This window comes from Pteropus medius, unplaced genomic scaffold (genome assembly GCF_902729225.1).
Source record: "Pteropus medius unplaced genomic scaffold, Ma_sr-lr_union100, whole genome shotgun sequence".
Taxonomy (NCBI): Eukaryota; Metazoa; Chordata; class Mammalia; order Chiroptera; family Pteropodidae; genus Pteropus; species Pteropus medius.
The window spans coordinates 45,674,653-45,689,657 of record NW_024349800.1 but is presented as its reverse complement, the minus strand read 5'-3'; the positions used below and the strand labels follow the sequence as shown (position 1 = coordinate 45,689,657).

The following is a 15,005-nucleotide window of genomic DNA, read 5'->3' as shown; positions in this document are numbered from 1 at the left end:
TAGAAACTCTATGCCGGAAACCAGCGATAAAAACCAAATATATATTTCTTGTATCACAACATCCTATCTCTAAACTTCATTTTCTTCATCTGTAAAAACTGTTAGAGCAAAAAATGAAACTAGACTGCTATTTGACATACACAAAAATTAACTCAAAATGGAATAAAGATTAAGTATAAGACCTGAAAAAAAAATACATAGAAGAAAAGATAGGTACTAAACTTAATGGACCTTGGTCTCAGAGAGGATTTTATGAACTTGACCCCAAGGGCAAGAGAAGTAAAGCAAAAATAAATGAATGGGACTATACCAACCTAAAAAGCTTCTGCCCAGCAAAAGAAACCATCAACAAAACAAAAAGGCAACCAACTGAATGGGAAGTGATATTTGCAAACAGTACCTCTGATAAGGGCTCATATCCAAAATGTATAAAGAACTCATACAACTCAACAACAAAAAAACAAACAGTCCTATTTAAAAATGGGCAGAGGACCTGAACAGACAAGAGCTATGCGACTAAGTTCTGAATAACAGAATGTTATCCTGTTATAGTTAATAATCATTTGACTTTAAGGAGCTAAACTTCTAATGGCTAGATTGTTTGTCTTGAAATTATTTTCCATTCCACCCTCTTTTTCATCCCTCACCTTCTCTCAGCAACATACTCTGCAGTTACCATGTGCGTTTGCTTTTCTTCCCGCACAGAGTTTGAATCAGGAAACATTTTATTGAGGGCTTAGTATGTGCTCAGTAGTTTGTTGCATATTGTTTTAGTCATTTTACTTCTTTTCACTAATTATCATCTTTTTTCAGGCCCCTGAATATTTTGTCACAAGTTGTTTTCTCCAGAATAGTGAGACAGAGCTAGGGGTGCACGCTGTTTTCAATGCCTGTTGAAGAGAAATAGGAGGTAGGAAGCAGGATTGGACTGAGGAAGAAGTCGAACTGAGCTGCAGGCCCAACACAGCCCAGGCTATTTCCTACTGAGTGCCCCTTTCACTGTCCACCTCCCACTTCCCCTCACCACTGGATAAAGGCGGCCTCCCGAAGGGGTATAACCTCAGGCCAGGACCTCTCTGTAGCTAAGGAGGACTCTGAAAGAGCTGTCAGCTTGAGGCAATCTGCTGACCCAACTCCCCACAGCTGAATCCAACATAAAGCTAAGAAGGAAGGTGAAGATGTAGTTTCATGATCAGCATCTTAAATTATTCATGATGAATTGCCCCTGTTGTGTTGAATTTTATTAAAAATTCACTTCACAATAAAACAGCAAAATGTTGAAATGACCAAAGTGTTAAAATGACCATATTTTATTTAAGTGTATAATTTCTTGTTCAAGGAAACTACACATAATACTTTTCTCTCTTTTTTTGGGAGACTGTTTAAATGTTTTTGTTTTTAAGTATTGGCCTTCTGAATACAAATAGTACTAGTCCTTTATTAATGGACATTTTGACCTAGAAATGATATGCTTTGTATTCATCTCTTCCATTAACTTTGGCATGAAAATAATGAAGTTGACACGTTAAGTTTTCCTGTATAGTGGCAATTAAACTCAAAAAGTATAGAAGTAAATTTATTTACAAGCATGTGGTATATCCTTTCAGTTTGAAACCTGCATCATCCTGAATTGTGCAGATCATGGTTTTAGATATCAAATTACAAGAATGTGCTTTGGGGAATATGGATTTAAAGAAAGAGCAAAATCACTGTTCTCTAGCAGTTTGCCTGTCCTGGCCTTGTTATATCTGGAGTCTCTTCGTTTTGCCCTCCAGATGTGTTATGAAGAGAGTTATACGCCTGTCTGCTTACAGAACAAAATAAGGGAGCTGTTCTTTCTGCCCTTCCACGGTGGTACCTCAGAGAAAATCTTTTCACTCCCCAACCCAGAAATTTTGGAAATTAGCCGGATAATGTGACAAGATGAATGTAAAATGTCTGATTTTTCGATCACTTATTGAGACATTTAGCTCATAATCTGAACTTTTGCCAATTCCTCTGATTCAGAGTTTGATATCACTGAGTTTGTTGAAGTTACTGCATCCCTGAAGAATAAGGGGGAAATGATTTAAAAAATAACATTATATACAAAAACGATGTTTTAAAATATTTTCTGCTTTAGTTTCTGTGAAAATCTTTTCCTTGACTATATAAAGCGATAAAATGATAAACTGTTAAAGTGGAAAGAAAAATAAGCTAGAAAGAGCTCTTAAGGGAAAGCTTAATCTTGTCATATTATGGGTTCAGGAAATGCAAGTGTGATGAGGTCAGGTGACCTGCGCCAATTTCCCTGGCTAGTTAATGACAGAGTCTGGACTATAACTTACACAGTGATAGGCAGTTACATTGAAGGATCCAGTGGCAGATCCTGAAGATGGCAGATGTGGAAGGGATTTCCAAGTGAGACATGCCAAACTTAAAAAGAACACAGTGCATCACACCTAAAGGTAAATCAATCAATATTATAAGATACACAGAGGAAGAAGGAACTCCAAGTTGAGGACAGTCCATTAAAATCACCCTGTCTCATGGAAGTTAGTCTAGGTTGTAGTTCTTTAAATCTTGCATGTTCAGGGCTACGATGGTGGCGGTGATGATGAAGATAATAATGTTTATGGAAACATTGATTATTATAATGAATATGATTCAGAAGCAGCTTGAATTAAAATAAGATTATATTCCCTAATATTTATTTCTAACCCTGCTTTTTACCAATGGAATGTAAAGTAGTTGTATTCTCTATTGTCATTCAGCTTTTCTCCCTTCCTGTCTGATCCAGATCCATATAATCTTTATCATAAAATCACATCGTTTTCTTCTTTCCTTTAGTGTGGTGAAAGCAGTGTGTTGTGCACATAACTCAAATATAAAGCAAATTAATCGAAACTTCATACTTTGAAAGAGACCATCTTATGTCCAAACCAAAAAATTATGCAAACCAAATGTCATCATTGCCTTCTGTCATATTGACTGCTTTAACCTAGTGTTTGATAAACTCACCTCAGTCATTGAGGGTTAATGTGAGATTATTTTATATTCATTATTAAAATAATCTTGCTAATCTTTCAATTATAGTCGACATTCAATATTATATTAGTTTCAGGTATAGCATAGTGGTTAGACATTTATATAAGTTACGTAGTGATCCTGCTAAATCTAGTACCCACCCGGTACCATACATAGTTATTACAATATTATTGACTATATTCCCTATGCTGTACTTTACATCCCGTGACTGTTTTGTAACTACCGATTTGTAGTTCTTAATTCTTTCACCTTTTTCACCTGGCCCCACAACCCCACTCCCATCTGGCAACCATCAGTTTGTTCTCTTTGCCTATGAATTTGTTTCCATTTTGTTTATTTTGTTTTTTAGATTCCACATGTAAGTGAAATCATATGGTGTATGTATATACCACATTTGTTTTATCCAGTCTTCTATTGATGGACACTTAGGTCGCTTTCATATCTTGGCTATTGTAAATAATGCTGCAAAGAACATAGGGGTGCATATATCTTTTCAAATTAGTGTTTTGGATTTCTTTGGATAAATACCCAACGAAATGAAAAGACAACCTGTTGAATGGGAGAAGATATTCACCAATGATACGTCCAATAAGGGGTTAATATCCAAAATATATAAGAAACTCATACAACTCGACACCAGAAAACCTCAAACAATCCAGTTGAAAAGTGGACAGAGGACCTTGATATACATTTCTCCAAAGAGGAAATCCAATGCTTTGTCTCTGAACGTTTGCTGTTTGAAAAAGGCTATAACAAGAATCAAGGTCCAGGAGATTCTCCATGTGTTTTGTTGTTGTTGTTTTTGTTGTTATTAATTCATACTAGATAATAGCTACCTGTTTCTTTTATTTCAGATGTTATCTTTTTTGTTTTCCTTGTCGTCTTTCTGTATAACCTTTTCATGTAACTTTTTCATAGAAGGACATAGGTGGTAAAATTTGAGTCTTTGTGAAAATATTTTTCCATCACAATTTGGTGGTTTGATTGGCTGTAGAATTCTAGTTTCAAAATCATCTTTCCTGAGGACTTTAAATGAAGTTATTTCTTTAATATTTTCTGGCATGTTGGTTTGCTGATAAGTATGGCAGTCCGATTCTTGTTCCATTTTAACTTATATTTCTTTTTTCTTTCTCTTCTTGAAATTTTTAGAAATTTCTCTCCATTCTTGGAATTCTTGATATAAATGTGAGCATGAGTTCTGGAGTCATAATACCTGGTTTCAGATTCTAGCTCTACTATGTAATAGCTGCTCGTGCCTCAGACAAGCTGCCTAACCTCTCTGTGCCTCAGTTTCCTCATGTGTATAATGGGATAAACAGTTATTATGAGGGTTATATGAATTAATATTTAGAACAGTGTCTCTCAGGAAGTGCTTAATAAATATTGTCATAATTATTGTTGTTTCTCTTGATGGAGTACTTATTGGTTTCTTTAAATGTGAATAATCATGTCTCTATAGTTCAGGGGATGAATTGAGAGTTAGCTAAACTAAAGATTATATTTTGATCTGGCGCTTTCAAAATCTCAGAGCTATAGAGACCAGCCTTTTTGGTAACACTCTAGTCCAGAGCTTCAGCCCCAGTCCCAAAGCCAATGGCAGCAGAACAGTCACCATGATCATGCTGAGGTTAATATGGCATTCCCAGAGGATAGTAATTCATAGTTGAGTTGGTTGTATTTTTTCAAGGGGAGGAAGAAGAGCTAAAGGAATGGCAGTTTTTTTTTCCTTACAGGATTTTCTAAAAAATGACGAATTACATACATACATCACTAACCTCTGAGGTCATTAGGAGTGATAAGAGACTGGAGTTCATGAATTAACTTCTTAACTAGAAATATGTTCACTCCATATTTCTCAACATACCAGAAAACAAAGCTTTTCCTCTATATCACAAACTAGTCATTTGTTCTGCATTAAAGACTCCTCTCCCGTGTCGTAGTGCCTGAGAATATGCAATATTTTCACGGATGGAATAAAATACACACACTTAAAGCACACTTCCAAAAGCACTAAGTGATACCTTCCGTCAGTCCAGGCAGGGACACACTTACATTCTTTGGACAGAGTCAGATTACACTGCTTGAACTGACACATCAGTGTTCCCTGGGAGAGCACCCTGTGTACATCTTAACAGCCTTATGCAGCTTTTCCCAAACTTGCCTGAACATAAGAACCATTTCCAAGGTGCTTGTTAAAACATAGCTCTTCAGCCCAGCCCTCAGAGATTCGAGGTGACTCTGGGCGCTTTTGGAAAGACTGTCCTGGGCAGAGGTAGGCTGTTAACTGTAGTAGCTCCAGATGTGTTTTTGTCTCACGCCCAAGGACATACAGAACAGAAGCTGAAAGGGCATTTACCAAGGTCTGAGCCAATGACGTGATTTAACAGGGGACTGAGTACCAGGAGGAACCTTAGAGGTGAGTGTCATTCAGGGCTGCAGAACCTGGGCCCAGCTGCAGTTGAGCTCTCCAAAGAACAGGTGCTTTGCATCTGACCGAGACCTATTCAGGAGGTAGGGTGTCATTTATTAGACTTAACTACTTTAATTTTTTTTTTTGAAAGGATAATACAGTGCTAGGGATTTAAAACATTCAGTTAGGTTTTAATATTTGTTATTCTTTTCACTCTTATAATACTTGCAGATGGTAAACAGGCTGATTTCTGTTCTCATTTTCTGATCTTGTAAGACAAGACAATAAAAAAGAACTTCTGAGTATTTCCTTAAACACTAAGCAAAGTCCCAGAGAAGTTTTGAGAGAAGGTTGGAGGTGGGTGGGGTGTGGAGAAGGCATGAGAGATTGTACATCTACTAATCCTAAAATAGCAGTTGTCAAAGGGTGATTTAGGGAGTCTTGGGGGTCCCCAGACATTTCAGAGTGTCCACAGGTCAAAACTATCCTCGTAACAATGCTGAGATATCATTCACCTTTCACTGTATTGATACTGAATCAGCAGAAGCAGTGGGGGTTAAGCTGCTGGCCCCTTCACTCAAATCAAGGTAGAGGCACCAAACTGTGCTAGCAGTCATTGTGTGCTCCACCGCCACACATTTGTGGCATAAAAAAAAAAAAAAAAAAAAAAACTCAGCTGAGTACGTTTAAAGATCAAATTGGCTTTATCCAATAATTCATGAATTGAGCAGCATCTCATCCAACAAATAGCAGCCCTGAGGAGCTGTACAAAATGGAAGGCTTTATAGGAAGAGGGTGTGAGGAGGAAGTTTCTAGCAAACAGTGGATTATTTCAGACAAAGTCCCCTTTCTTTGGGGGAAGGGCTAGGGTCTCTCAGGCAGATTACCTCATTACTGCTGACCGGGAAATTCCAGGTTGACAGGTAAAGATTACATTCCAGGGAGGGGCTGAAACTGCAGTTAGGTTAGGTATGAAGTCTCAGATGGTGATGTTGGCTTAGCACAAGTGACTCCGTTTTGGGCCTGTTGTCTCTTTTTTTTAACAGTAATTTAAAAAGACAACTTTATGTATGAATGTCTTTGATAAAACAGCAAATGTTTTATTAAGTCTTTTCCCTTGACAGTGGGCCTTTTCAATATCTTATGTGATGAAATGGGAAGTACTCTCAGAACACTTGTGCATCATGCTAAACTACAGTAGTTCTCTCGAAAAAAGAGGAAGTGCAACTTTTCCCATGGAATAATTATTTTCTACTTGAACTACTGACAGCCTTTGGGTATTCAGACTTGGGTATTTGACAGAAATTTTCTCTAAAATGAATGAAGTGAGCTCATCACTTCAGGGAAAATAAGTGACAGTATTTGTTACCACTGATAAAATTTTGAGCTTTCAAGAAAACGAGTTTTTGAAAACTCGTATCTGCAACTATGAACTTGACAGCTTCCCAATATTTCAAGTATTAGGATGAGAGTTTTCTGATGAGATTATTGGTGATATTAATGCATATAATTTAAAAATAATATATGAAATATGTCAATATTTGGAAGATCTGTGCATTTTCCAAATGACTAATGCACAATGTTAAAAAATCATGCATGGCTAAAAGATCTGCACAAAGTGCACAACAGACCAGTGAGTTTTTTTTTTTAAGACTAGTGAATTTTATTGTGTTAAAGAAAAGTTTCTTGATAAGATTATAAATTCTACATTACAGGTAACTGAGAAAAAAGAGGACCACATGTTGAATTTTGATATAATATCAATGAATAATATCCACAATTAATAGAAAAAGCTATTAACGTACTCCTTCCTTTTCCAACTACATAGCTGTATGAGGCTAAATTTTCTTCATAAACTTCAACCAAAATATATTGCAACAGATTGACTGTAGAAACAAATATGAGACTCCAGCTGTCATCTCTGGAGCTAGACATTAAGCAGATATGCAAAAATGTAAGACATTGCCAACCTTCTCAAGACTTTAAGAAATATATATTGTTATTTTCATAAAACATGTTTTATGTTAATGTCATGGATTTATTTTATTTAAAATGGACTAATATTTAAATTTTTCTCAGTTTTAATTTCTAATATGGTAAGCGTTGATAGGTTATAGCCCACATAAATGAAAGCTCTTTGGAGTCCTGCAATAATTTATAAGAGTTTGAAGAGGTCCTGAAACCAAAAAGTTTAAGAAATGCTGACCTAAGATATGACTGAGGGACATGCTCCAACATAGCTCTCTGGGCTTTCTCAAGGACCACCTCTTTATGTTCATCTCATTGCTCTGGAATCATGAAAAATACATCTGGGTTCTCCCAGCCCCATTGGTAGCCTCGGTTCCCTCCAGCCCACTTGTTAAAGTCTTTTCTGTGTCTAGAACAAGAAGCAGTAATTGAAGATCTTCTTGACCAGGCCACATCCTGACTCCCATGTTAGGGGATTTAGGTAGAGAAAAAACCCAGTTAAACGGAATTCTCAGTCTTTTTCCAATGAGAAGCTGCTTTCTTATTTTCACAGATCCGATAATTGTCCACTTACTTACCAGGTAAGGTTTTAATGAAGCAGTCAGCTTGGTCTTTGGACTCTTATGGGCTCACCTGTCTTGTGGCTTTGGACAAGTCATTTTTATTTCTCTGAGCTTCCGTTTCCTGTACATGAGGTAAAACTAGGTTACTAGTGGGTTTCATGGTGGTGTCCATACTGAGTAGGTGTGTTCATAGGTTTTAATTCTCATTCTCCTCGTTGCTGTTGGAACTTCTCTTGGGCTTGGGGTCTGAGGCAGCAGTTAGCTTGACTACTCTCTTTGTAAACCACTGCAGTCTGAGTGACTGCAGACTCCTGTCAAAGAAAGTGGTTCAGTCCAGTTGTTGGATATATATTTGATTAAGTACATATTTTTATAATAAATCCCACCTTTCTTCACATACACACACACACACAGATTGTACAACAAAGCAAGGTGATTTGGCATATGATCAGTCATACTTTTTAGATTATCAGCTAATTTCTACTTGGCTCTTCAGAAAGCTGATAAACACTTTGATATCATGCTAGCAAGAATGAATAGCCTCCAGTGAAAGGGTCGGTCCTTAGGGACTAGCTCTGTTCTTTTGAAGATAAGTGTGCCATACTTTTAGATATGAGCACATAAATAAAGTCTAAGTCGTACCAGACCTTGTTCAGAATTGTCCCTCTATACTAAATCATTCTGCATGTGCTAATTTTAAATTTTAGTCTTGACATTCTCTAGTTTTGCAGGGAAGTTCTTTCTCTACTGAAAACAGAGCATTGAACACAGAGGACACATCATTGCTTTCTGGGGTTTATTCTTTTATTCTCCATTCTGTAGAGATATCCTCTGATCTGTGCTACTGTGGTTCCTGGAAGCTTTGAGAGTTGCTACTGCATGGGGCTGGGGAATCCATGAGCACAGCACATTTTTTCAAAGGCCGCTCCAAGTATAAATGCTTTGAGGTGAAGTTTGGGAAGAAAACAACATGAAAAGGGGGTCTTAAAACTTGAAAACAGTCTCATATCACAATAGTCTCTACATCATGAGGTCGTCTTGGGTGTGCCCCAGTAGTTGCGCCTGACCTTTTTGTAACTCGGCTCACCCCCCACCTCTGGACTGAGCCCTCTACTCGTCTTCTTTCCCATTTATCCACATCTTTTCTGTCACTCACTCTCTACTCGTCTTCTTTCCCATTTATCCACATCTTTTCTGTCACCTTCCTAGAGTATACTTTTTGTCTTGCGTTCAATTCTGAATGATTGATTGAGGGAATATTTGCTTGTCTCCCCCTCCCCCCACTCTCTTAAGCCTGTCCCCTCTCCTCCCCTCCCCAACTTCTCTCTCCATTTTTGACATTACCATCTTTCCTTAAAGACCACATCCAGCTTTTACTATGACCAAGTGCTCATGACTTTTAGCTATGAAATTCATGAAGTTTAGAAACTGGAAAGAGAAATGGCAAATGAAAGGGGTAGGACACTGGTTTAGAGGCCATTTACCTAAATTTCTGGGAATATGTGTAGGCTTGCAAAGTGCCAATTTCTCACTGAGCACATTACATCATTGCATAAATATACACAGTAGTAATTGAGGCTTCAGTTTTATTCAGTTCCATTCTCCTTGTACTTAATGTCCTACCATTGTCTTCCAGAATATTTGGGTACTTGGTTTGCCCCTAAAAAATGTACATGATACTTGTGTTCAGCTAATGGTGCCTAAAACTAACCAACAAACCTCTTCAAATGCTTGAAATAAAACAAAATACTCTTTTGATAAAGCCATATACTCATAGAATGTTGTAAGTGCAAAGATCATTTAGAAAATCATTTCATAGGTGAATGCCGTTGTGGTTAAACAACTTGCTTGTAGGGGAAGTAGGTAAATCATCATTTCTTTCTTTTGTGTATTAATTGGATGTTCCTAGTTTCATTGGTAGTTAAATCTTATTTAAGTAGTTGTCATGCTTAAACTGAAAAGAAGTATATTCTGTGCAGGAGTGAAAATAGGTTTGGATTCTGTTTTCAGTCTTTTTCTTTATCATACATATGGCCTAATCAAGTTCTGTGAAGCATGACTGTACTTCTGTAGGGGCTTATTCGTGGGCTTTGGCTCAAATAGGTGTTTGTTCTCTGCTCTTTCTCTCCTGTGGTCTTTGCCATTTTGGAGAGTGTCTGAGACACTTTTTCTGAGATCATCTAAAAGTATATGAGAGTATCTGAAATATATAATAAATCTGTTTATTAATAAATCAGGAATTATTTACTGAGTATTTAATGTTTTAATTAGATGCATTAACTACAGCAAATAACATGAGTTTTGTTTGAAAATAAAATGTTTTACATGTAATTAGGACTTGATAAAAGTAAATGTTGTGATGTTGCTTTTGGCTTTTTTTTTACTATTATTAGATAAGTGTTAATTATTTTTTTTTCCTCCCAGAGAAAGAAAAAAGAAATTTGATAAAAAGAAAAATTTGCCCCCCTTTTGATGAAGTAATTCAGGGAAGCTTTTATTTATGTATTGTAACCATATGTATTCAGTCAGAAGTTTTTCTTCTCTTTTCTCCTTCTTACAACTAAACAGCTTTGGGCAGAAGCATGCAACCTTTTTACTATTAAGTTTCTCTGAAGTAAGGCCAGAAAGCTTTAAAAATATTTTGATCAAGATGGTTTAGGAGTGTGGTTATGTCTCAATTTGTTCTGACCGACTTGATTGAATAACATCTTGGATTGTCAAAGAAGTGATGTAATGAGTGTCTTCTCATTCTACAGGGTACTCTTAGGCTAACAAATAATTTCCCACCCGATGTAGCAGAGAGATTCCCCCAATTTAGGAACACTTTCTCCACTCAGAAACTGGTCTCCTTGTCTTGGGCTTTTGGGATATGTTAGATTCTTGTCCTTTTCTTCTGAGGAAATTTAGACTCACTACCTCTTACTTTTGTTTGAGATTTTCAATTTAAAAAATTAATTTTGTAAAAGCCTGAAAAGGTTTGAAACTTAAAAGTTGCAAGTACAGTACAACTGTCTTTTGTATCTTATGTTATTAGAAAGTAAGTTGCCGACATGGCACATCTCCATCCTCAAATAGAAGGACATTCTCCTACAGTATGTGCATTTATACCAGAAAATTTACACTGACATATTGTTACCATATAACCCTCATAAGACAGGCCTATGAAAATTACTCAACTGGACAAAAAGAAAATTTGAGTACTATTTTATGCAAAACTGGTCACAATTGAGAGAAGGTCTAAGTATATGTCAGAGAAAACATTTATACTTACTATAAACTGAATGACAAATTAAGAGGCAGGTGAAGATGACCATGGTAATGGGGTTGCTGTCTGTGTGTTTGCTTGGGGACTCCAGATTGTGTCTGCATTCACTCTAGTGCCGAATACGTGTACTCTTTTGACGGCTGGTCACTTGACGACAGGGTAGTACCAGCCTTTGACTTTGCAGTCGGCCCTGGTACCTTTTCTTAGAGTCAGCTGTCTTGGTCTTATTGGTCTGCTTCCTGATGTAGCTTCCGGGAGTTCAGTTATTCTGTACAGAGACGGGTCCTTCACTGCACGCAGCTTGCTGCTGTCTGCTGTACGTCAAGGATGGCTTTGCATGAACGAGTGTCCAGCCTTGTAGGTCTGCTGCTGAAGAGTAAGAGAACTCGCTTCCTGTGATCAAACAGATCCACTTTTTTGCTTTCACCTTATTCCTGAGAAAATAGTCCTCAGTGAAATTCTTCATATAATTTTTCCCCTTTTTATATTAGAAAGTGCCATTGTCAAAGTGACTTTAGGGTTTTGAAATAGATTACTGAAGAACAGTTTTTCTTAGAAAAAGTGAAAAGGTTGATTAATTAGGATAGTTCTTTGAAAGAACTATTATAGGAAATCTTAGTTTTAAAAATGATTTTCTTGATAAGTTTTTAATGTGCACATTTACATAAATGTTTAATTTTAAGGTTTTTTAACATTTAAAGAAATTCAAGAAAAAATTTACACATCCCATTATCTTATCAAAGTGACTTGTTTTTTATTGTTTATATATCCATTTGTATAACTTTTACAATAAACATCTTGTTTATATTAAAAAGTTATTACACATAGATTCTGATTGTGGTATGTGCTTTTAAGGCTCTTGCAGACCAATTTGAAGATAAGACTACATCTGTACTGGAACGTCTGAAGATTTTTTATTGCTGTCAAGTACCACCTCATTGGGCCATTCAGGTATTTTTGTTGTTGTTTGTCACTGGGTATGGAAAATATTTTGCATTTGAAAGCTCAATGCATTAGAAAAGAATGATTTTTCAATTTACGTTTATTTTCAAATATTTCAGTAAGAAGTAGTTGAGAGTTGTCAGTTACTTTAGCTGTTTTGATTAAAGTGATATTAAACTTTTAAAACATTTTTAAAAGAATTTAAAACTAGATAGAATACTTGAAATTAAATAATAGAACCACAGAAGCTTTTATTTTCAAAATAACTTTTTATATTTAAAAACCCTTTAAGGACTTTCTGCCAAAGAACGAACTTTTTAACCAAGTTGTTTACAAAAAGTAAAAGAAAGCATTTATTTGATACCCTATGTTGTGAGACACTGAGGATACGAGATTACCTAGTGTAGCTCCTAGAGCCTCACGTCGGGAGGAGATTCTTGTCCCCTGCCCCTTGATTCTCCTATGTTATAGGTGTGGTTCCCCTATTTTGTAAAATGTTTAGTACTGAAGAAAATTTAGACACCCGGTCCAGTTTCTTAATTTTGCAGAGAGAAAATTGAGGCCCAGCTCAATAGAGTACACTTTCCCAGTGTTGACCACACAGCTGTTCATAAGCTAAATCTCTAGTTGCCCAACTTTTAGTCGAAGTTACCTCTTTTCCTTATCTCTTCATCAGGTTGTAATTATAGCTGCTAATAACAACCAACTCTTACCGCACACTTAGTGTGAGGCATGCATTTCGTTCTGCATCTCATACACATTATCTTATGGTATTGCAACAATTTTGTTAAATATCCCCAATTTACAGATGAGGAGGCTACAGCACAGAGAAGTTATTAGGTGGAGTCATATGGTGCCAGCCAGGAATTTCTAGATGATTTATTAACTATTGTCATTTTAACCAGCTTCCTGTCCTCTCATGGATTAGTGGATTACACATATAGGTAGTGATTTAGAATTATAAATGCCAACCTACCATTCAGTGACTCAGAATCCCCATTGTAAGGTTGCTTAGAGTCGTTTATATTCTTAAGGACAGGGGGATCTGGAGGGTTTATTGCATATTGGAATTCACGTTATCTATTGAAGGAGTTTCAGTAAAACGTAGGCACCTAAAAAGCATTGTTATATCATCTCAAAGGAGTAGATTTTTCAACAAGAAGGTTTAACAACTGGAACTTTTTGGCATACTGTTGACTCTGATCTGTGAAATTTTTGAACTGCTTTGTACTGTGTGGTAGATAAATGTCTCAGACTCTGAGCTATTATTGTGATAAAACAGGTCTGTTGAAGGTATAGCTTTTAATCTGTTTCCGAACAGAAGCATTAGGAAATTTAAATACTGTTCAAATAGAATTTAGGCTAAATGTTGATTTTATCTGCTTAGGAAGCTGTGGATTTTAGGATTTTTAGGCAGTTAGATAAACATCTTCTTTCACTAAGAAGTTAAATCATTTTTTTCTTTCATTATAAGGAATATCCATATCTTTATGTGTTATTTTGAAAGATCCAGCAATAACAGCACAGTTTATTGTAAAAAGAAAGTTAGTCTTTACTCTGCTGCTACCTAGTCACATGCTTCTAAGCATAACTTTCTTCATCTATTAAATGAAAAGATTAAACTGCTGAACTGCATGAGCACTGAGATTTATTCCAGCTCCCACATGCTATGTTCATTTTTTGAAAATGTGTAGTCAGATATCCTAAAATAGCCAAACTCTCCTGTATTTCATGGGATACAAAAGAATTAGACCATCTCCTTTATTTATTTTAATAATATATTAACTTATAATTTTCAGGTAGATTTTATTTTACTTTCTAATTTTGTCAATCTCAGATTTTCCATATCCATTTGCTTCTTAACTCTTAATATGTATTGAATTTTGATAGAATAGTCAAAGTGTATTTGAGAGAAAACAACACAGTTCTCATTACTGTGAAACCAAACCTTACTCAAGAACCTCACCTATTTTTAAACCTTTCTAATACTTTTTTTCATTCCTGCCGGATGGACTACTTATAAACTACAGTGTATTTATTTTTGAATATGTTTAACTTTCAATGACCTTACCACTCTTTGTCCCTTTTATTTTGCCAAGAACTGGGAAATAGGGTAGCTAAGTTTTTTAGAATGTATTGGAAATAAATCTAAGTAGACCTGAGTGAGAAAGAGCCAGAGTTGATGCCCTCATGAATAAAGTACATGAATGCTAATGCATAGATTTTATGTCATTTATGTTGACTGCCTGGAGTTTTTATTATTTATTTATCTATCTATTTGAGTTCAATTTTATTTTTTTCCAGTTTGAGATATAATTCACATATAACAGTGTACTGTAGGTATACAATATGATTTAATAAATATACGTTGTGAAATGATCACCACAGTAAGTTTAGTTAACATCCATCACCTCACATAGTTACAAACAACTTTTTTTTTCTTGTGATGAGAACTTTTGAGATATACTCTCTCAGCAACTTTCAAACATGCAGTATAGTATTGTACTGCATGTCACATTCCCAGACTTACTTAAAGCTGGAAGTTTGTACCTCTTGACCTTCTTCACCCATTTCACCTTGACTCTCCACCTCCGGCAACCACCAATGTATTCTCTGTACCTATGAGTTTGATTTTTTAGATTCTTCATGTGAGATCATACAGTATTTGTCTTTCTCTGACTTATTTCACTTAGCATAATGCCTTCAACTTCCATCCGGGTTATCGCAAATGGTAGGATTTCTTTCTTTTTATGACTGAATAATATTTTATTTTATATATATATATATATATTCACATTTTCTATATCCATTCATCCTTCAGTACACACCT

The 15,005-nt window shown here is 35.9% G+C and overlaps 1 protein-coding gene across 1 annotated transcript in view; it reads left to right on the top strand.

Annotated features, from left to right (window-relative positions):
- TTC27 (tetratricopeptide repeat domain 27) overlaps positions 1–15,005 on the top strand; it is a 137,285-nt gene that overhangs the window by 61,687 nt on the left and 60,593 nt on the right. Inside the window, exon 11 of the mRNA XM_039887439.1 lies at positions 12,089–12,184. Within this exon, the coding sequence (XP_039743373.1) occupies positions 12,089–12,184 (96 nt within the window). The remainder of the gene's footprint in view (positions 1–12,088; positions 12,185–15,005) is intronic.